General features: G+C 40.1%; 1 protein-coding gene across 6 annotated transcripts in view; it reads left to right on the top strand.

The window, feature by feature from the left end:
• The window catches only part of KDM4C (lysine demethylase 4C), a 420,715-nt gene that overhangs the window by 15,934 nt on the left and 381,484 nt on the right, over positions 1–23,297 (top strand). For 4 of the 6 annotated variants that reach the window (XM_045021569.1, XM_045021572.1, XM_045021576.1 and 1 more), the window contains exon 2: positions 21,091–21,252. The exons of 1 other annotated variant lie outside the window; for it this stretch is intronic. In XM_045021569.1, coding sequence (XP_044877504.1) covers positions 21,109–21,252 — 144 coding nt within the window. In that variant the 5' untranslated portion in view covers positions 21,091–21,108. Of the gene's footprint in view, positions 1–21,087; positions 21,253–23,297 lie in introns of all 6 variants that reach the window. One more of the 6 variants, XM_045021570.1, reaches the window with a different exon arrangement.

Raw genomic sequence — 23,297 nt, 5'->3', positions numbered from 1 at the left:
GTCTAATAAATATAATATAATCATATTTTTAATAGGACTGTCAAACAATTAAAAATAATTGCAATTAAGCGTGAGATTAAAAAATTAATCACAATTAATTGCAGTTTAATCGCACTGTTAATTTTAAAGCGGTATTCTATTATTTATTATAAATATTTTTGCAAGTTTTTTTTTTTTACATTTTCAAATATGTTTATTTCAATTGCAACACAGACATAAAGTTGTAGAGTGCTCACTTTATATTATTATTTTTGATAGCACTTTTTTACAGTGCAGATATTTGTAATTTACAAGCCCAAACATGAAGGGGTATAAATGTTTAGCATATCTGGCATGTAAATACCTTGCAACCTGGCTACAACAGCGCCATGTGAATACCCATTCTCACTTTCAGGTGACATTGTAAATAAGAAGAGGGCAGCATTATCTCCCGTAAATGTAAACAAACTTGTTTGTATGAGCGATTGGCTGAATAAGAAGTAGGACTGAGTGGACATGTAGGTTCTACAGTTTTACATTGTTTTGTGTTTGAGTGCAGTTATGTAAAAAAAAAAAATCAACATTTGTAAGTTGCACTTTCATGATAAAAAAACTTTTACACTACAGCAGGGAGTCTCAACCTTTTTCTTTCTGAGGCCCCCCCCAACATGCTATAAAACACCAGGGCCCAGTGTGGGGGACAACCCTTGGGCATAGGTGTAGTTTTACTTCCTTTCCTGGGGGGAGTGGGGGGGCAAGGGCTGGCGGGGCTCGAGCCAGCTCCGCACAGCGGGGTCCAGGGAGGGAGCGCCACCTCCACCCCCGACTCACTCAGGAGGCCACCCAGCTGTCTGGGTTGTGGGGGACACACTACCAAAAATATAATTCAAAGGGGAGACTCAGTTAAGAAGTTTGAAAACTGCTCAGGGTGCAGGGAGGGGGTTAGCTAGGGGCTGTGTGCAGGCGGGGGGTAGCTCAGGTGCAGGGAAGAGGGTAGGTAGGAGCTGTGTACAGGTCAGGGGGAGACTCCCAGTGGAGCTTTCAGCTTCAGTGTGTGTGTGTGTGGGGGGGGGGGCGGGGCTGGGGCTCCCGGGGCTCCCGGCTTCAGCCCCTTGCTGGTCCTGGCTTTGGGGTGGGGGGGGCACCGGCTTCAGCCCCGTGCTGCTCCCAGCTTTGATGCTGGGGCTTGGGGCACTGGGTTTCAGCCCGGGGGCTCCACGGCCCCCCTGAAAGGGCTCATTGACTCCCAGGGAGCTGTGGACTCCTGGTTGAGAACTGCTGCACTACAGTACTCGTGTGAGGTGAATTGAAAAATATTTTTTCCTTTGTTTTAACTTTTTACAGTGCAAATATATATACTTAAAAAGTAATAATATAAAGTGAACACTGTACACTTTGTATTCTGGGTTGTAACTGAAATCAATATATTTGAAAATGCAGAAAAACATCAAAAATATTTATAATTTAATTTGGTAAATTCAATTACTGTTTTTAATAATGTGACTAAAACTGCAATTAATCATAATTAAGTTTTTTATTCAAGTTAATTTGTTTTGAGTTAAACGCTTGAGTTAACTGTGATTAATTGACAGCCCTAATTTTTAAATAACATACTATATATATATATATATATATATATATTTTTTTTCTGTTTGTATATTATATCCCAGAGTACAATTTAGACTTACTTCAGCATGCTATTTGTGCTACCAGTGTTATGAGACTGGTAACTCTGGCAATGAACCTTCTCTGAAATTTCAGGGGTGGTTTGTTTGTTCTGAGCTGAAGTTTTCAGCAGTATATATGATGTTGTAGCAGGGCACTCACATTAAAGTTAATGAGTTCCATGTGTAAGTCTGCATGACAAAAAAAAATCCCTCTTAAAATTAGGGGTAGGAAGAAAACATAAAAATGATTACTTTTGATTTTTTTTTCTTGCCTATTTCCAAAATCAACTGTTTTAAAATGTCTTTTCACACCATTAGTAAAAGGTGTAGAGGAATAATGTCTGGGGGTTTAATTCTGCTCATGTTGAAATCAATTAACTTTCATGGGTCATTTGTAAATTTTTTTTTATAAATATTATTTCTCCAATCAAGGTAAGGAAATCATACCTGAAAATAAAAGTTTGCTGCCTATTCACATTTTTACAAACAGAAATTGAGAAACGCTCAAATTGTCTAAAATTCAATTTTTAAAGCAATTTTGGATATGTATTTCTATATAGATCAACCATTAAAACTGCATACATTCAGATTTTATATTAAAATTCCTGACAGAATCTTTGTATATTAGAGTAAGGGTAAAATAATTCTATATTTTAATATTTTTAGGAATGTGCAAACTTTTTAACTGACAGCCATTACATTTCTAATGGGTGTCAACCAAACCATGATGATTAGTTTAGAAAATAAAATATAAAATAAAATATTTGAAGATTTAACAAGATCAAATATATATGTGTGGCAGCCAAATACAATAAATAGTGACTTTAGAATTCCTAATCAGTTCGTAAATTCTGTTTTTTCTGTTTCAAAGTCAGGTGCACAGACTTCATGCACTTAATTTTCATATGAGCATTTAGTTAGTTCTATAATTAAAAAGATTTTGCAATAAAAGTTGAAATTGTTTCCATTTTGCAGAGTTTACAATGGACCTGTTTTCCAATTTTGGGCAGAATGTTGATCAACATTTTAAATCAAAATCTTTTAAACCAACTCTGTTCACAAATCAGTGGCTTTATAGGCTTCCCTCTGTGCATGGAAGAACTTTCTATTTCTGTCTGCCAGTTCCAGTCCCACTTCTCTCCTTCCTATCCCTCTCCACCCCCAATTAATACTTTCTTGGGCTATGTCTACTCCACAGCGGCGCAGCTGGGCCGATGCTTCTGGTGAAGATGCTCTAAGTCGACAGGAGAGAGCTCTCCTGTTGACTTAATTCTTGCCTACACAAGAGGTGGTACCCATATCTGCAGGAGAAGCTCTCCCACCCACATAGCGCTGTCCACACTGGTGCTTAGATTGGTATAATTTAGGTTGCTCAGGATTGTGGATTATTCACACCCCTGAGTGAATTAAGTTATACCAAAGTTATTTGTAGTGTAGATTCATAGATTCTAGGGCTAGAAGGGACCTCGAGAGGTCATTGAGTCCAGTCCCTTGCCCTCCTGGCAGGACCAATACTGTCTGGACCATCCCTGATAGACATTTATCTAACCTAATCTTAAATATCTCCAGAGATGGAGATTCCACAACCTCCCTAAGCAATTTATTCCAGTGTTTAACCACCCTGACAGTTAGGAACTTTTTCGTAATGTCCAACCTAACCTCCCTTGCTGCAGTTTAAGCCCATTGCTTCTTATTCTATCCTTAGAGGCTAAGATGAACAAGTTTTCTCCTTCCTCCTTATAACACCCTTTTAGATACCTGAAAACTGCTGCTATGTCTCCTCTCAGTCTTCTCTTTTCCAAACTAAACAAACCCAATTCTTTCAGCCTTCCTTCATAGGTCATGTTCTCTAGACCTTTAATCATTCTTGTTGCCCTTCTCTGTACTCTCTCCAATTTCTCCACATCTTTTTGCTTTCTTTGCAACAGCATCACACTGTTGATTCATATTTAGCTTGTGGTCCACTATAACCCCTAGATCCCTTTCTGTCGTACTCCTTCCTAGACAGTCTCTTCCCATTCTCTATGTGTAACTGATTGTTCCTTCCAAAGTGGAGCACTTTGCATTTGTCTTTGTTAAACTTCATCCTGTTTACCTCAGACCATTTCTCCAGTTTGTCCAGATCATTTTGAATTACGACCCTACCCTCCAAAGCAGTTGCAATCCCTCCCAGTTTGGTATCATCTGCAAACTTAAGTGTACTTTCTATGCCAATATCTAAGTCACTGATGAAGATATTGAACAGAGCCAGTCCCAAAACAGACCTCTGTGGAACCCCACTTCTTATACCTTTCCAGCAGGATTGGGAACCATTAATAACTACTCTCTGAGTACGGTTATCCAGCCAGTTATGCACCCACCTTATATTAGCCCCATCAAAGTTGTGTTTGCCTAGTTTGTTTATAAGAATATCATGTGAGACTGTATCAAATGCCTTACTGAAGTCCAGGTATACCACATTCACTGCTTCTCCCTTATCCACAAGACTTGTTATCCTATCAAAGAAAACTATCAGATTGGTTTGACATGATTTGTTCTTTACAAATCCATGCTGGCTATTCCCTATCACCTTACCACCTTCCAAGTGTTTGCAGATGATTTCCTTAGTTACTTGCTCCATTATCTTCCTTGGCACAGAAGTTAAACTAACTGGTCTGTAGTTTCCTGGGTTGTTTTTATTTTCCTTTTTATAGATGGGCACTATATTTGCCCTTTTCCAGTCTTCTGGCATCTTTCCCGTCTCCCATGATTTTCCAAAGATGATAACAAAAGGCCCTAATACCTCCTCTATTAGCTCCTTGAGTATTCTAGGATGCATTTAATCAGGTCCTGGTAACTTGCAGGCATCTAACTTTTCCAAGTGATTTTTAACTTATTCTTTTTTTATTTTATCTTCCAAATCTACCCCCTTCCCATTAGCATTCACTATGTTAGGCATTCCTTCAGACTTCTTGGTGAAGACCGAAACAAAGAAATCATTGAGCATCTGTGCCATTTCCAATTTCCTGTTACTGTTTTTCCCTCCTCACTGAGCAGTGGGCCTGCCCTGTCCTTGGTCTGGCCTATCCTGTCTTGGGTCTAGACATTGCCTTAGTAAACTCCCAGCCATAATTGCTGTTCTGTTGTCATATGTGCCCTGAAAACATCACTAATAAGGAGAAGATGGAAAGAAAAGAATGGGGAAACTGCTCCTAAATAACCTGAGATCTATGTGAACTGAAGTGATGGTTTGCTAAGAGCTATCGTCTCTGTCTCTCATGCCTTCAGGGGCGGCTCTACAAATTTGGCCGCCCCAAGCAGTCATGCCCGGGAGGCGCCCCCGAGCCGCGGGAGCAGCGGACCTCCCGCGGGCATGACTGCGGAGGGTCCGCTGGTCGCTCGGTTGGACCTCCCGCAGCTGCGGGCGGTTCGCTGGTCCGGCGGCTCCGCTTGAGCTGCCGCAGTCATGCCTGCGGGAGGTCCACTGGAGCCGCCGGCCGAGCGTCCCCTCCGCAGTCATGCCTGCGGCAGGTCCGCTGCTCCCGGGGCTCCGGTGGACCTCCCGCAGGCATGACTGCGGCAGGTCCGCCGGCCCAGCCTGCCGCCCCCCCGGGAAAGGGCCGCCCCAAGCGGGTGCTTGCCCCGCTGGGCTCTGGAGCCGGCCCTGCATGCCTTCCTTCCTTTTCTCATCCACTCTGGAATTTGCTACTTTATAGTGTGGCTAATTTAGATTGTAAAATATTTAGCACATAAACCCTCCCATTTCATGTGTCCGTTGGTGTTAAGAGCTGTAGATGTAATGATGAAATAATCTGGATCTCATAAACAAAACTGTGATGTCATTAGGGTATTGCTATGAAACCTGCAGCTTAATCGTTGCCCAGCGGTACACTAGCTCGTGGCTGAGTGTGTGGAGCATGGCAGCAGTGGGAGGCCGGGTTCTCTCTATTTTTGCGTGTCTTGCACAGCACTCTCTCAAATCCAGAAGCCAAGCCCAGCCTCATGTACCCATGAAAAGAAAACTCCAACTGATAGCATTTTGGGAAGAGTGCTGACTTCCATTAATAACTAGGGTAGGCAGCAAAATTCTACCAATGTGCTGGTGGAAGCGGGGATGAGAGTAGCAATCAGTTCATTGTACCTAAGGAGAGAGAAGGGAAGTGGATAGACCCTAGAGAAGAAATGGGGCAACTTGGAAGGAAGTGGGGGAGAGGGAATATTGTGAGGGGTAATCTTATTCTGGAGTTCAAGATTATAGATTTTATACAACGTCAATTCCAGAATAAGCTTTTCAGTGGTATCACTGTTGTTTGTTCAACTTAATAGGGCACATAACAGATGCTCAGTGACATTGGTGTCTGGTGCATTATGTGCAATTTGTTTTAAATGACTGTCAAAATCAATTTCCAAATTCGAGTTTTACTAAATTAAACTTCTGAAGTCATATTATCCCATTTTGGTTTTCAAAATGCAAGACAAGTTACCATGAGAGGAAGGGAAAAGCTGTGATTAGCAAAACAAAACGGTTGCACCAGTAGATGCTATTTAATAGCTTGACAGCTTTGAGTGTGTGGGAAAGGAGTGTGCATAACAAAAGGTGATCCTCCTGGCTCCCTTTGTTAGAGAGAAATCACAGCTGGCTCACAGTAATTTGGACATATGAGATTCAGGTAACTATGACTGACTATAGAAGCCCTTTCTTTTTGTTACGATATTAAAAAAAGAAATGTAACCGTAGATTCTTCTCTTGCTCCGTTTTGCATAATGAGTGTATGTGTGATTAAGTGCGCAATATGGTATACTTATATTCTAAGATATAGGTAATTACAATCATTTAACAGGACAGACCCTGATTTTTGCCAAGAACTTCAGTTATTACTGTTTTTCCCTTCTCTCTCTTCCTTTTTTCTTTGTCAGTTTCCCTTGAGTTTGGTATAGGCAGATTTCATCATCTGTTTAATTTGGTAGTTTGCTTCATGTTGATACATATATTAATCACTTAAAAAACCTCAGTCAGTCCTGTACACACCAAGTTACTTCTGCACTTAAACAAGGTGACTTTTTAAAAACACAACACAAATATTCCCACTGCCAGCAAAACAGGCAAAAGATCATATTTGCATCTTAGATTATGTAAAAGTTGGTAGTATTCACCCTTAAGTTTTTTCTTCTTGCTTTGGGTGAATGAATGTTTCAAGTGCTGTAGTTAATATTGACATTTTAAAATATTCATCTTTAGGCTTCAGAGTCAACACGTTGAGCTGAATGGGAGCAGCTCATACTTCCTTGAGCTATCATTTCAGGCTGTCCATAGACTCTGGCAAACATTGCTATATTGATTTACTCTTGGCTGAAGTTTTGAAGATTTCCTTTGCAGCTACAAGGGTTAAAAACCTTTTAAAGTTTGTATTCTGAAATACAGTTATTCAGTAACTCAAATAATCAGCAGTTATGGAGCAAATTTACATGCTTGCATAATCACACTATATTTGGGGCTCTCGTATGTGATTTGTAAGGCTCAAAGTATGGGCAGACTGGTTATTGGAGCATCAAAGTTGGCAGACAAACTTTGCAGTTAGTTGAAGCATAGCAATTGTTAGCTTGAGGCTCACTCTGAATGAGATGGAAATCATTTCGATACTTAGATTTGAGTGTAGCCATCTCACCATTTATTAACATTGCCTAAGAGTACCTGTAAAAGTAGGTGACATTCTGATCTTTGCCATACAGCAACCCTTTCTTGCTGTAGATGGGGCAACAAAGGTTCCATTGCAGTTTAATATTCGTGATGGATAAAAATAATAATTTAAAGAAGTTTGTTTAAATCACGAGTTACAAAAAGAGATTTTATTTACATATGATAGTTCTTTACTGTCTTTCCATTTTGTAGTCTTAAATTCCTGAAGTGGATGTGTTGTACTTGTTTTCTTAATTGTTAGTAGACTTTCAGATTTACATAAAGATTTTTTTTTCTCTATTAAATTGGTCTGCTCTACACTTAAGTTTTACTGGCATACCTATGCCAGTAACGGGTGTTAACTTTTGTTTGTGTTTTTGTTTTGCTTTACTAACATAGTTATGCCAGTAGAAGCCTTAACCTAGATGTAGTTTTACCAGTACAAGGTGCTTTTTACCAGGATAGCATAGTCTGCTTTGCCAAACTAGAGTAAGCTATACTGGTATAGGCAGAGTCGTAGTAGTATAAATGCATCTATACTAGGGATATGTTGACATGTTAACTATGCTGGCAAAGCCTGAAACTAAGAAGTCACTCCACCCTGGCTGTAAAGCTGTTAAATAATTCACAAATCATAAATTAAATTAAAACATAAAAAGCTAGTATATGAAACTTAACGATTTTACCATGTACTGCATGCTACTTTTAATCTATCCCCCTTAAGCTTCAGACGAAATGCATTATAATCCACCTAAACATCTCTCTCATAAATACTATGCCTATACCTTACCTAATAACAGAAAGTCAATAGGAGAAGGTTCTTTGGGCTGCTTTTCTGTGGAAGAAGGTGGGGGGGGGGAGGAAGGTAGGTTGACAGTTTATTTCTATCAGGACAAACTACCTGGGCGTGCCTCTTTGAGGACTGAACACTGGTCATTGAGTAGGAAACTGGGCCATAGAAAGAGAGGCAATTGGGATACAGCAGGCTCTTTGAAAGGCGGGTCTCGTACTATCAGCACACCAACAAAATTGGTTGAGCAAAAAATTCTGATGTATGTGTCCTACTGCTTGGCTGAAACTTTGCTGTTAATTATGGCTATAGGGTGGGTGTCTGGTACAAATCAGGTTCAGTGAAATGCAGTTCAGTGATGTGTTTGGGGCCTGATCCCACTTCCACAGACTTTAATAAAAGTAGGATCAGACCCCTAGCATTAGTTTTCTGTCCTATGTTATAATGGGAGGATTTTGAGTCTCATAGTCCCTTTAAATAAGATGCTAGTTGGCAAATTTATTCACTAGTTAAATTCTGTACTGTGCAACTCTGTTTACGTCAAGCTATTTCCTTTCCTTAATGAATTAATTATATCTTAATAACAAGCTATAATAAAGTGTTTAATGTTTGAACGCTCTGTATATGATTTATATTTGACTGGCTGACTGACAGGTATGGTACAGTTTTTTTTTCTCTGAGATTTGGCTAATTAGGCCCAGGCTTGAAACATTTATCAGACACTAATTAGCTGGAGCACTTAACTTGCTAGACGGTGTTAGTTACAAAAGACAATGATTAAACCCAACATAAGAACATAAGAATGTCCCTACTGGGTCAGACGAAAGGTCCATCCAGCCCAATATCCTGTCTTCTGATAGTGGCCAATGCCAGTGCCCCAGAGGGAATGAACATAACAGGTAATCATCAAGAGATCCATCCCCTCTTACCCATTCCCAGCTTCTGGCAACAGAGTAGAGTAGAGTTCAGATGAGAAGCTTAGCCCCTGCCAACCCCATTTACTGAGTTTGAAAGAGGTGCTAAGAAAACGATTGCAATAAATGTATTAAGAAATGAAACATTTAAAATAAATCTCAGGTTAAAGCCTGAAGTTCTGAACACTTGTAACTCCCATAGAAGTCAGCAGCAGATGCTGATCATCTCTCAGAATTTGAGCAAGTCAGCTGATCCATATTGGACCAGTATGACAAATTATTTAATGAGCACAGAAAAATGGAATTATGATAAGATGGAACATATGAATATTTAAGGCTCTAGGAGAAAATTATTGATATTAGGTCTGATTTCTGTAAGCATTTACACACAGGAATAACTTTAGTCATTTGAGTAGGCACACTGATGTCAATCGGACTATCCATGCTGGTAAACTTATCCGAGTAGGGGCTTGTGGGATTGGGCCAATATATTGAGTTATTTGTGAAATAAAATGAGATTATGTAAATGAAAACTGCAGGATTATGCACACACTCAAGGAGACAGAGTTATGTTTCCATTACTTGTCTTATGAGTGCTTACCTGTACAACCGTAACATCTTATTAACACAGTTGTTTGTGGAATACTGTATATAATTTAGCTGAAATAGATGCTCTACTTGCTAAGTATACTTAGATGAAGTTGCATATTTGACTACTCTGGAGTGAGACAGCAAATAATCACCTGGCAATCTCCAGCTCTTCTCAGTTTAGTTTATTACAAAACTCATTTCAGGTTGATACCTCAGTAGGAGGGTTAGGGGCAATGCTTAGTCAACAAATAAATGAACAAGAACATGCTATACTTTATAGTAGCAGAAAAGTCTTTTTCCAAATAGAGGGCAGAAAAGATTGCAGCGATTTTTAAAAATGTATAGCTGTAAAATAACCTATGAAGTCATTTGTGCTTTTTTGTATGCGGTGAAAGAAAACAACGGTTTAACAGTATACAGGAATGCTATACAACAATCTGGGACAGGATATAATGAATTTCTGGGTATGGCTACACTGCAGTAAAACACCTGCGGCTGGCCCATGTCAGTTGACCCGGCTCATTGAACTCTGGCTGTATGGCTATAAAATTGCAATGCAGACATTCAGGGCTGGAGCCCTGGCTCTGGGACTCTCCCCTCTTGTGAGCCCGAACATCTATGCCATTTAAAGCCACATAGCCAGAGCCCCACAAGCCTGAGTCAGCTGACATGGGCCAGCTGTGGGTGTTTCATTGCAGTGTAGACATACCCTATATGTTACACTGAAGTTACTAGTTATTATTAGGGCTGTCGATTAATCACAGTTAATTCACGCGATTAACTCAAAAAATGTAATTGCGATTAATTGCAGTTTTAATTGCTGTTAAACAATAGAATACCAATTGAAATTTGTTAAATATATTTTGGATGTTTTTTCTACATTTTCATATATATAATATGTTGTATTCTGTGTTGTAATTGAAATCAAAATATTTGCACTGTAAAAATGATAAACAAAAGAAATAGTATTTTTCAGTTCACCTCATACAAGAACTGTAGTGCAATCTTTTTGTTGTGAAAGTGCAGTTTACAAATGTAGATTTTTGTTTTGTTTTGTTTTTGAGTGCAGTTATGTAAAACTTCAGAGCCTACAAGTCCACTCAGTCCTACTTCTTGTTCATCCAATCGCTAAGACAAACAAGTCTGTTCACATTTGCAGGAGATAATGCTGCCCTCTTCTTATTTACAGTGTCACCAGAAAGTGAGAACAGGTATTTGCATGGCACTTTTGTAGCTGGCATTGCAAGGTATTTACAATCAAGGTCTGCTAAACATTTGTATGCCCCATAATGCTTCGGACACCATTCCAGAGGACATGCTTCCATGCTGATGATGCTCGTTAAAAATAATGCATTAATTAAATTTCTGGTTGAACTCCTTGGGGGAGAATTGTACGCCCCCTGCTCTGTTTTACCTGCGTTCTGCCATATATTTCATGCGATAGCAGTCTCTGATGATGACTCAGCACATGTGGTTCATTCCAAGAACACTTTCACTGCAGATTTGACAACTCGCAAAGATACCAATGTGAGATTTCTAAAGATAGCTACAGCACTTGACCCAAGGTTTAAGAATCTGAAGTGCCTTCCAAAATCAGAGGGACGAGGTATGGAGCAGAAGTCTTAAAAGAGCAACACTCCACAGCCGAAACTACAGAACCCGAACCACCAAAAAAGAAAATCAACCTTCTGCTCATGGCATCTGACTCAGATAATGAAAATGAACATGCATTGGTCTGCACTGCTTTGGATTGTTATTGAGGAGAACCCATCATAAGCATGGACACATGTCCCCTGGAATGGTGGTTGAAGCATGAAGGGACATATGAATCTTTAGCACATCTGTAACGTAAATATCTTGCAACGCTGGATATAACAGTGTCATGAAAATGCCAGTTCTCACTTTCAGGTGATATTTTAAACTAGAAGCGGGTAGCATTATCTCCTGCCAATGTAAACAGACTTCTTTGTCTGAGCGAATGGCTGAACAAGAAGTAGGACTGAGTGGATTTGCAGGCTTAAAATTTTACAATGTTTTATTTTTGAATGCAGGTTTTTTGTACATCATTCTACATTTGTAAGTTCAACTTCTGTGATAGAGATTGCACTACAGTACTTGTGTTAGGTGAATTGAAAAATACTATTTTTGTTTTTTTTACAGTGCAATTACTTGTAATCACAAATATAAAGTGAGCACTGTACACTTTGTATTCTGTGTTGTAATTGAAATCAATATTTTTTCAAAATGTAGAAAACATCTAAAATATTTAAATAAATGGCATTGTATCATTGTTTAACTTAGCAGCCCTACTTATTATATGAAGTCTCATAATTTGCCTGGCATGAAGCCACACCATCTTAATTCCCGGAGCTGTTCATAGGATCTCTCTGTATGCAGATAGATGTACTTTTAGGTAGCATATGCATTTACAGTAGATTTCAGACTGTTTTGAGAAAGTATAGAATGATGAGTAAGGAGGGAATATTAATTTTCCTGTGGGCTTGTGGGAATAGAGTAGAGTGGATCTGTACTCTTGTTAATGAGACGCATGTACTTTTTAAAATTGTCTGAAGGTGAAGGCTTGAAAATCAAATGGATACACAGAGATCAAATATCCTGTATGACCTCTTTCCAGTGATACTTGGCTGCCAGTGGGGGCTTATAAATAGCAAATATCCACCATTATGTATATATTGCAATGGTGGGCATGAACACACATCAGGCCATATGTGCATGTCGTTTAGCATAGTCGTATGCAGCTTTTTAAATTCAGTTATCTGCACTGTAATGCAGGTTGTATTTAAGTTTATATATAATGGGAGAGATCAAATATACTGTTGTACCCCTGTCTGCTACCGTCTACAACAGCTTTGATAAATGAACTTAATTCCTCCTATTGTTACTACTGGTAGCTGGAGATCAGAAGTCAGAATGGTGGGGCAGTTGCTCCTTGTATGTGAAGGATGTACAATGTCACTTCTCACGTTTCCAATCTTCAGTGGGTGGAAGCAACTTTTTTTGCTGGCAGTTAAATTTTTCCTGTCAGGATTGCAACTATGTGTACTGATGGTCAAAGAAATTTTGTATTTGTCTGAATTTCTCTACCTGAAAAACCACTTCTCCGAGAATCTCTCTTCCTCTTGTCTTTATCCATTACCTTCACAGCCTCCCTTTCATGAGCACAGTCTCATGTTTCACCTTGTCATTGTTTTAATTTTGTTTCATGGAAGAATTGATCCTGAAAAATCTAGAAATTAAATGAAATGCATATATGAGTTAAGTAACTCATGCTCAAGGGCTTGCAGGATCAGACCAGCAGTTTGAAAACTTTTTGTATCTTGTATCATTTGAGGCACTATTAAATGTATGGCACTATATAACTGATTTTAATATATCTAATTTTTTTGTCTACATTTGTTGGTAGGAGGAAGTAAAAGAAGGAATTGAGGAAACAAATTACTTTTTTTTTCCCCCCCTTCCTTCCTACAGTGTTCTTTCTCTTGCCCGGCAATACAGAGATTTTTATTTTATGTCAAACAATTGATTTTGCGGTGTGTGTGTGTGTGTCTCTTTGATTCTGAGGTAAAATACTGATTCTGAGGACAAATTCCAGTGCTGACTTTATAGTAAATTTTCCCATCATTAAGTAAATTGGACATTAACCCTCTGGCTCTTAGATGCCTGTGTCCATCCTTTCACTGTATCTGTTTGTCCAGTAGAGTGGGAAGATGCCAGCAAACTAAAAGTAAATTCTTCAAGACAGCCATAGGAATTTCTGGAAGGCAGTGCTCATTTTGGGGCTTAACTTTTGAGTCCTTGACTTTGAAACCTTGCTATGCTTTTAACGTGTTGTGGATTGGTTTGGGATGTAATTGTATGTACATGCTATTTTGCTTGGATAGCAAAGATTGCAGAGAATGAAATCCTATCTGCAGTATGCTCACCAAGGTACCATCTGGGGGAATTGAGGAAGAGGTGCTGTGCCTGCAAACAACTGTAACAATGCCTGTTGGTACTGCTCTAGCTATAATACCCATCAGCATATGCATAGAACATGTGATCATGCAGAGTGGTACAAAGACATCAGCATAAGTTTAGGATAGGTACATTTTCCATGAGTGATGAGTAGCCATCCCAAAATGCAATTAAGACCTCTTACACTGAATCATTTTTTGTTTATGCCACATTCTAAAACAGACTTTCTATAGAGAAAGTTTTTAGGGGTTTTAAAGGTTAGGTTAGTAGTATCTTTTGTTGTCTTCTGCTTGTAATGCCACACTGCCTTACTACCATGAATCCAACTGTATAGGTAGAGGAAGAGGATAGTATAAGAATAAAAAGGAAAATCCCTTTTTTTCCCCTCCCCCATGGTACACACACATGCTGAAAGAAGACAGTTTAAAAATAAATGAATTTGAAATATTTGACTACAGATGTGTTCTAACTAGCTGAATGACCTGTAAACTGGAAATATCTAAAACATAAAATCACAATAGAAGCAGAGTATAAGTTTGCAGAGAGTTCAGTTATTGAGAAATTTTCTATCTCAGTAGTGGAGGACTAGTAAACACATTCTTAATATATCAAAAGACTAGATTCTTTATATATAGTATAGTAAGACATGACCAAGTATATATTTCTAGTTTCAGTCTGCTCCTCGAAATATTTCCAAACTCTCAAAATGTATAATTACTGCTTGATAAGTGATCGTTGTGATTGCAGTTAATGAATTAACATCTACTCACTAGCTGAGACTTAAATATTGGTTTCTTCCCCTACAGAAGATAAACTTAGAAGCAACTTCTGAAGGGTGAGAAGCTGTTCTCAAGCCACAGCCACTGAATAAAGATGAAAAAGATAAATGCATGAACTAGTTAGCAAGGGAAATGAATGAACAAAGGCCCCACAACTTTCATATCATCTGAACTTTTGCAGCAATTTTCTCTTTACTACAGTAGTGGAAGAGGACATTAAAGAGATGCAGTCTTTAGCTCTAATGATAGAGGTCTGTTAATAGCTTTTAACAATTGACAGATAATCAATAAAACAGTGTTCTGGTGTCACTTGTTAACATCTGTATTTGTTTCAGGGATTTCTAGTATCTTCTGCACTAAGATGATGTCTGTGTGGGAAATTCATACTATGTAGTAGTATTTATTTATTTTTTACATAGCACCTCTCATATGTATCAGTGGGCCTGATCCCAATTTCCATTGACTTCAACTGGAATTGGACCAAGTCCAAGGTGCTGCACAGTTTTATGGAGCTGTTGATAATGACACCATACTTAAGGCTGACCTTGGACTCCCATATTAAGCCCTGATTTTCTCCCCCCTCCCCCCCATTTAGAATTTTGTTTGCAAACTAGGATGCTAAAAATAGGGGTGAGAAGAATTTTCCCCAAGGATTGAGGAAATGCAGGATCCAAGATGTTTATATGCTGCTTAATCAAAAGTAATACCAGTCTTAAATTTATTCCCAGTGTCATGACTCTTTGACCCATGTGTTCTCAGTAGAGGCACCCGGTCACACAGCAGCTCTTCATGTGCAGAGCCCAGGGTGATTCTTCCGTATTGGGTATTTCCTAGGAGAAAACTATTTAGGAATTTTCATTCTTACAGGCTGGCCCACCATCCAACTGGGGAAGGGAATCTGCTGATCATGTTGATCCAGTCTGGCCCCTGAAGCTGCAAGCAAAGATAAGCACTGAGAATGGGCACAAATTGAGGAGTGATACCACGGTCAGCTCTGCTGGCTGACAAATGGGAAGCCAGATCTGAGCAGATACATGTGCTAAGCAGACAGAGCACCATCTTTCCAATATCTGAACCTGGGATTAGCTGATGTTGAATGAGGGGGGAAAAGTCCCTGAAGAAAGCTTTTGCTCAAAGGTTGCCAAAGGGGACAGGATGACAAAGCAGCTATCGAACAGGCCAAATAACCCAGACACCCACCTCAGGCCTGGCTCAGGTCTGGTTCCAACTACTCCAGGCTTATAGAAAGAGATTTGAAGGTCAAAATCTTTTGCATTACTCCAGTCTTCTCTGTGGAATGTGCTAGAATTGGCTTCCCTCAGCCCCTACTGCAAACTTTCTTACCAGGAGCATGCCGAAAGGCTACCCTGAACAACAGGGCCTCCTGCCTGATGCTGGTAGCTTTGAATAAGGCAGCCATAATGCTTTACAGCAGAGTGAGTGTGAGTGGGTGGTTCCTGCTCTTCTGGGGGGTTCCAAGACCTAGCCAAACCTTTCATTGTTCAGCACACTATGAAACCCCTTTACAGATCAAGGCATCTGGCAGCCTGTGCAGTGAATGAAGATGACCAGTAGGTATGAGGTCTTTGTAAAGTGGGTGGAACCTTGCTCTCTAGTTCATTGGCCCACATGTTTCAATGAATGGGTCACAAGTCATGGAATTTAGCAACCTTCTTACAAGACAAAATGGATAAAAGCAGCCTGGTGGTACCACAAGGTAGCTGGGAGCATAGACTGATTCACCATGCCAAACCTTCAGCAGCATCATAGACTCTCACTCTGTAGTAGGGTCATAACAGCAAAATTTCAACTGAAAATGAGTGTTATCTGTCATGAACATATTCCTGCAGGTAATATTGCACGCCAGGCATTGAAGGACAAAGGCCCTTACTAACCCCTTAAGTCCTGGCTGTCAGAGTTCATGCCATACATCACTGCCAATTATCCTCCCCAGAATTGTCCAGAACATGGCAGGGGTGATATAACCCAGCCTTGTAGCTCTACTGGAGGGGAGGAGTTATATATTGCATGAGATCTTTCTTCTCCTGTTTTCTTTTCCCTACCTTAAAGCTCCAGTTAAAGAGGGCTTGGAAGAAAGGAAGAAGTAGGGGGCGGGGTGTGGATCTGGGGGGGAAAAGGCCCTAAATGTAAAGCAGTCCATCTTAAAAAAAACTTTTAAAGAAAAATCCTCTGTTTTTTCAGATAAATATTGAAAAATCAAACTGCATGTCAGGAATAAGGAAAATTACACTTAAATCCCTTAAATAAATAAGGGAAGAAACCACCTTGTCTCCTAGATAAATGTAGGTAGCTGGACATCCATAAATATAGGGGGAGTTCTAGCCTCAATCCCCATCACGGTTCAGGGGAAAACTAATAAAATAGAAACAGCACTGTAGGTCAAGTAAGGCAGTCAGTTCACCCATGTGGGACTAAGGGTGGGGAAAATACCATAAATACTATTTTTTAAACATAGTGGGAAAAATATTCCTCCCTTAAGTGCCACTACACACTTTCACTTCTGTTATTTCCTCTATTCTTCCTTTCCTCTTATCCTCCCTCATGTCCTGTCAATCAAATTTAAGACCTGCACATGAAATGAAGGGGAGGTTATCCTAGCACAAAGCCCAGTGGCTTACATGTGAGTGTATATGGTAAGAATTGCACCAGTGGAACATTCCTGACCTCCAGAGGCTCACCCATAACAGCTGTTGGCTGTGGTCTTTCTGTTACTGTTGAGGAAATTCGACTTTTGGATATTGTGGTTATGAAATAATTATCTTGTTAAGAAGTCTGAGTTCTTTAGTTATCCGTAAGGCTGCAAGTTTGTCACGGAGGTCACAGAAGTCACAGATTTCGTTATTTTCCGGGATCTCCGGGACTTCAGCGGTGGCTAGTGCAGCTGTCCCGGGGACGCCTGAGCAGCTTTGGGTGTGTGTGGCAGGGAGCTCAGGGTTGGGGTGTGGGAGGGAGTGAGGGTTCTGGGCGGTGCTTACCTTGGGGAGGCTCCCCAGAAGCGGCAAGATGTCCGTCCCTCAGCTACTAGCTCTGGGTGCTGCCTCTGCCTGCAGGCACTGCCCCCACAGCTCCCATTGGCCGCGGTTCCCCGCCATGGGAGCTGCGGAGCTGATGCTTGGGGTGGGGTCAGTGCGTGGAGTTAGGAGCTGAGGGAGGCGCATGTTTCTGCTTTTGGGGAGCCACGAAGAGCCAGGTAGGGAGCCTGGTAGTCCCACCATCCTCCCCCCCGAGCACCTGTGCTGCCCCCCAACACCCGCAGTGCCCCCAGGGTGCACCCCAAGATTTAGTCAGGGCTATATAGTACAAGTCATGGACAGGTCACAGGCCATAAAGTTTTGTTTACTGCCCATGACCTGTCCATGACTTTTACTAAAAATACCCGTGACTAAAATGTAGCCTTAATTATCTGCAATCAGTGAAACAGATGTATAACCTCTTGGCAAATGAGTAGAAGTACCAGTAGTTAGTTTTATTGGTTGGTCAGCATGCTTGAATCTTTAGTGCTACCATACATTTACTTTTCTAATGTAGCCTCTCTTGGAGGAAATGCCTCATAAGGATGAAAAAGTGTAAACATGATTTGCTAATGCTTGCTGAATCAGTAGTGGGTGAGAAGAATATGAAACACCGTGCCAGGCACCTAGCCTGAAATAGCAGGTATTGATTAAGGATGGTGGCAGTGGGTACAGTAGGCCTCTTAATGTTCATTGCTTGGTAGAAAGCCTGGCACTTGCCCACCATAACATGTGAACACCTGGCTTTAATTCAGAGTCCCCCATTCAGTAACCTTCAAGCACATCAGAAAAGGCAAGTATCACTATACCCAGGTCTCATGGATCCCATTCCAGTTCCATATTCCCTGGGCCAGTGATTGTAGAGGGATCAGCTATGCATCCAGAAGTGGAGATGAAAGGAAAAGGGCAGTCTTGGTCTAAATGACTCCAAGGATCCTTTATGCAAGGTATAACAGGTATATCTCAATTGATTACCTTTGAGAAAACTATTGCCTGTCTCAACTGTGTACTTCCTCTCCCCCCTGAATCCCTCAACCGTGTATATACATATGCACACCTCCCCTCCCCTCCCCCCATTAAAAAGCCACTATATGAAAAAATATTCAGAAATCAGAATAGTACAATTCACCGGTCTAAACCAAACATCTCGGTCAGGCTCCTTAACAACTGTTTCTCAGGAAAAGGGAAAGGAATCTGAATGAAACCAGTAAAAAGAGGTGAATGGTCAAACTACATCAACCACCCTGCTCCATAGTCCTTGCAGGCTTAAACAGAGAAACAGGGGGTTTTTTGGTTTTTTTAAAAAGCCACTCAACTAAAGCCAAGGTTTCAGCTCAGACAACTTCCTAGGTACAATGAAAAAGCAGGGATGGGAGAGTGACTTACTGAAGGTGGGGGTCAGGAAAACATATCAAGCTGATAAATGCCAAGAGAAGGAGTCAGGTGTGTGCATGTGTGGGAGAACTAAAGATCAAATATAAGAGCAGCAGTTCACACACAGCTAAACCAATGAAGACAGGATACTGTGGCCAAGCTAGCGGGGTGTGTGTGTGTGTGTTCTCTCTCTCTCTCTCTCTCTCTCTCACACTCACTCACACACACACACACACACACACACACACACACACACACACACACACACAGTATTGTAACTACATAATGATTATTAAATTCATTCCCCAGATGGAGAAAGTGAGGCCTGGGTTAAGGGACTTGCCTAAGGGCACAGAGGAGGTTGCTGGAGCAGATGAGATTAAAAATTCAGAAGTTCCGACTCTGTCCTCAATCACTATCCTCTGTGCTACAGTCCTTCCCAAGCAGTGGCCATAAAGAGTTTTTTGTGGGGTGGGGAGGAGATGAGAACCACAGCTGACGATGGAGAAGGCGAGGAAGGAAAAGTGAAGATGTCCCCAAGGTTTGCAATAAGCAGCAGGCATGAAGCCATTGTAGCAGTGGCATCGAGACTGGAAAGAGTGTGGAGGATTATCCAAGGAGTGACTGTAGAGTACTAGGAGTATCTTGCTATGGTGGAGTTGGAGGGCAGAGTAGGGAAGGACCTTCATGTGCTTTGCTTGCCAATACCAACTGCTCTGTGCCCCCAGCTAGCCAGCCAACCTACGAGCTTGTTGAAGGCTCCAAGACTACCCAATAAGAGCCCTCCTCTTAGAGGTACTGCCTCATTCTCTTAAAGTTGTAACATGACAACTGCCTTTGGGTCCTTGACCACCGTCCCATAATGGTGGGAAGGCCAACATGCCTTAATTCCAATTAATTTCAATATTCATTATTTGTTTTTTCATGACAGATTCCAGTATATTAGAACAGATATTTGCTGCTCATGGAAGCCACATATTTAGTACAGCATATTTAAAAATGCTAACAAATTGAGCTAAGATGTTTTAATATGTAAACTGGTTTAACTTTCTCTTTCATAGCTGTGCTCACATATATTGTTACATTTTGAGCTAGAATTAGGATTATATGGCTGTATTTAATGATGATGCTTTAAAATAGTATTTTACAGAGCAAAAAGTTGAGAATTTTGAATTATAACACTGTAATTTTTTCCCCTGGTTATGCTTTAGCATAGGGCAAAAGAGATGACCTACAGTGAGCTGACATTGCTTATAACAGTCCGATTCCTCTTTGTGCTATATAATGCAAATTCTGTAAAAAGTCCAATCAGAGGTTGAATTATCGTATTACGTTCTGTCATGAGGTATGTAACATGCCTCAGTTGCAAACCCAGAAAGTATGCCTTTGATCCTACAAGTGCTCTGTGCGGGTGATGGGGTCTGTACTAGCAGATCTAATTGCAGGACTGGTGTTAGTTTCTGTAGCAGAAGCATAAATATGTGAAAACCACATAAGTGGCTACTTATTTCATGAGTATTATATCTTTGTATGAGAGACAAGAATATATTTTGTGTTAATTTATTTCATTTAATTAAAAGCAATTTACTAGTAAATTTTTTAGTGTGCGGGATGGGGAAGGGGACTTGTCCTGTTTCTCTATGCCTTTGGTATATATATATACATATATATATATATATATATATATATATATATTATATATATATATATATATATATATATATATATACATACTTTAAAACCTATTAAAAGAAGCAGTGAGGGGAAGGAAAGTCTTGTGGTTAAGGAGTCAGGAAATCTGGGTTCAGTTCTGGTCAGACCCGAAATTTATTGCACAGCCAAGAACACCTAGGACATGTCACTTAATCTCTCTGTGTGTCAATTGCCCATGTGTAAAATGGGAATAATGAGACTTCACTGCCAAACAGGAGTATTGTGAGGTGCTTGGGGTCTATGGTGATGAGGCTGCCATGTATTGTAAATACCTAAAACAAAGAAAATTACAGTGTACTGGAGATGAACCAGCCCAAGCAGATGCTGCTATAATATTGAAGGATAAGTTTAGAGAGTATATTGTTATAAAGACAAACAATGAGGAGCTAGATTGTGCAACTGTTACTCGTGATTGGGTTCACCAGGGTGGATAATGGCTGAACAACCTAATCCTACTTTTATATTGTATTCTTGTAACCAGCCTGGGAGATAGCATTTCAAAAGCGTTCATTCCAGGGAGAAGCAGATATACTGATATGTTTTTGGAGACTATTTTCATTGAAGGATTTTTCATTATAGTATACATTATACTTATTAATAACTTGTTTAATTTTTAGCAGGGCTGATATTGAGCCACAATGGCAGCTGTAGTCTCGGACAGTCCTCCAAACCCAAGCTGCAAAATTATGACCTTTAGGCCTTCAATGGATGAATTCAGGGAGTTCAACAAATACTTAGCGTACATGGAATCAAAAGGTGCTCATCGTGCTGGACTTGCAAAGGTAAACATCTTTTACATAAAAAAACAACAACTATTTTCATAAACATTTGCCTTTTGCAAAACTGATGTGTTAAATTTTAATAATTTTTCAAATGGTTCTCCTGTGATAGCTGTTGATATGTCACTCTTTAACGAGAGTTAAATGGAATAGCTCATGTTGCCTATAAACAAAGAAAAAAGAAAATGTTTGTTGTCTGCCACATACTCTCAAATTATTGGGTTTTGCTATTTTCATCACATGGAATGTGAAAAGAAAATCTCTGTTTGAGGCTGACTGTTAATGCTTAGCAGTGCAGCCCAAAATATAAATGAGGGGATCCAGTATTCCAAACATAGGAATATCCACCATGCAAACACTTAAAAGTATGTGTAACTTAGGGTGACCAGCGAGCAAATGTGAAAAATTGGGACAGGGGTTGGGGGGTAATAGGAGCCTGTATAAGAAAAAGACCCCAAAATTGGGACTGTCCCTATAAAATCGGGACATCTAGTCACCCTAGTGTAACTTTACTGACTTGAATCATTTCACTGAACTCAGTGGGTCAACTTATGAATAAAATGAAGCACATGCTTAAGTGTTTCAGCATCTGGGCTATCATAGGATTTCAAATTGTTGATTTTTTTTTTTTAAATTGTAATCATCCTCCCTCCTGGTTGACAAAAGTAAGACATGGAAACCATGGAAAAGCTACTGTAGCATTGCCTCTTGGCTGAGCAATAGTTGATTCAGGTCCTTGTAGCTAGTCAGTTTCCATTAATGGAGAGAAATTGTCACAACTTCAGTTTGGTGTAACTTATTTATTTACATGGTGAATATGCTCTTATCTCTGCTATATACATTAGTCCAGTTTCTCTTATGTAGTCCTGCAGTGTGAGGATCATAGGGGAGGAAACACAACCATGCACATGCAGATTTGGGAATCTCAGCTCGGTCATTCAGAGTAGTCACTAGGAACAGCTACCTTAATCACTGGGTCTCCAATCCTGTGTTGCAAACCCAGAACATTCAAAAATCATCAGAATGGCTTAAAATGAGATTTATAAAGAAAAAATAACAAACCTTGGGTTCTTATTTGCTTTCTGTGTTTTGAGCCTTGAGGATACACTTTAGTCGCATCTCCAAACTTTTCTTTGCAAGCATGAAAGCTAGAAACTTTTCGTTTAAAAAAAAATTCCAATTACTAGATTGGGCAACTCATTCATAACAGACATAGATAAGTATGTGACATAAAAGTACACACTGATGTTATGTTGTCCCCACCACCTTCTGTGCTCATTCTGTTCTGAAACAAATGGGGACCTACTCTTTGAGGGTTTGCTGCATGGTATTAGTCACTGCAATTGGACTGCTTATATGCTTAACATTAAGCATGTGCTTCAGTGCTTTGATGGACCAAAGTCAGAGCATTCAACACCTTGCAGAATCAAGTCCGAAGATGTCTGGGGAACAGGAAGCGTCTATGTTTTGGTCCCTTTCTGATTAACAGTAATTGAGCTAGCAGAGAGTGAGGGGATAGTGCAACTTGTTGTGGATTGTTCAGTATATTGACTTGTTTCCTTGATCCTCAAAATCTCAGCATCTTAGGTTTGCTGGTGGTAGAATGTCCAGGGGTATGTTAAACTCTTCTTGTCGCCATGAGGCCACCTACTTTTTCCCACCCTCAAAGGAACCACATTATGGCGATCTATCTTCCAATCACCATGGCCGGATGCAGAGTTTTCTGAGGCCTTTCATTGCCTCTCTCACAGTGAAGGCAAGGCCTGGTTACTAGAGTGAAGGAAGGTGCCCTCTTTCCTCAATGTGCTTTGTACTGCCTTGTCAATGCTTTTGCTCCCCATCAGGGAGCAAAAAGGTACTGGGGTTTAGTGGTGATTGCACTCCTCCATTCAGTTTTTGGGCAGGCTGATTGGGGTAGTTTTTCTATTCTCAGTGAAGAATTTCTAAAGAATGAAAAAATATTTTAAAAACAGAAGGTCACACTCTCTTTGCCTTTCAACTGTAAATAAAACTGAGCTGTTTACAGTATCAGTTTCTGTGTTAAAATA

The sequence above is a fragment of the Mauremys mutica genome, chromosome 6, assembly GCF_020497125.1.
Source record: "Mauremys mutica isolate MM-2020 ecotype Southern chromosome 6, ASM2049712v1, whole genome shotgun sequence".
Taxonomy (NCBI): domain Eukaryota; kingdom Metazoa; phylum Chordata; order Testudines; family Geoemydidae; genus Mauremys; species Mauremys mutica.
The sequence above is the reverse complement of the archived record's forward strand: the minus strand, read 5'-3'. Positions and strand labels throughout refer to the sequence as shown.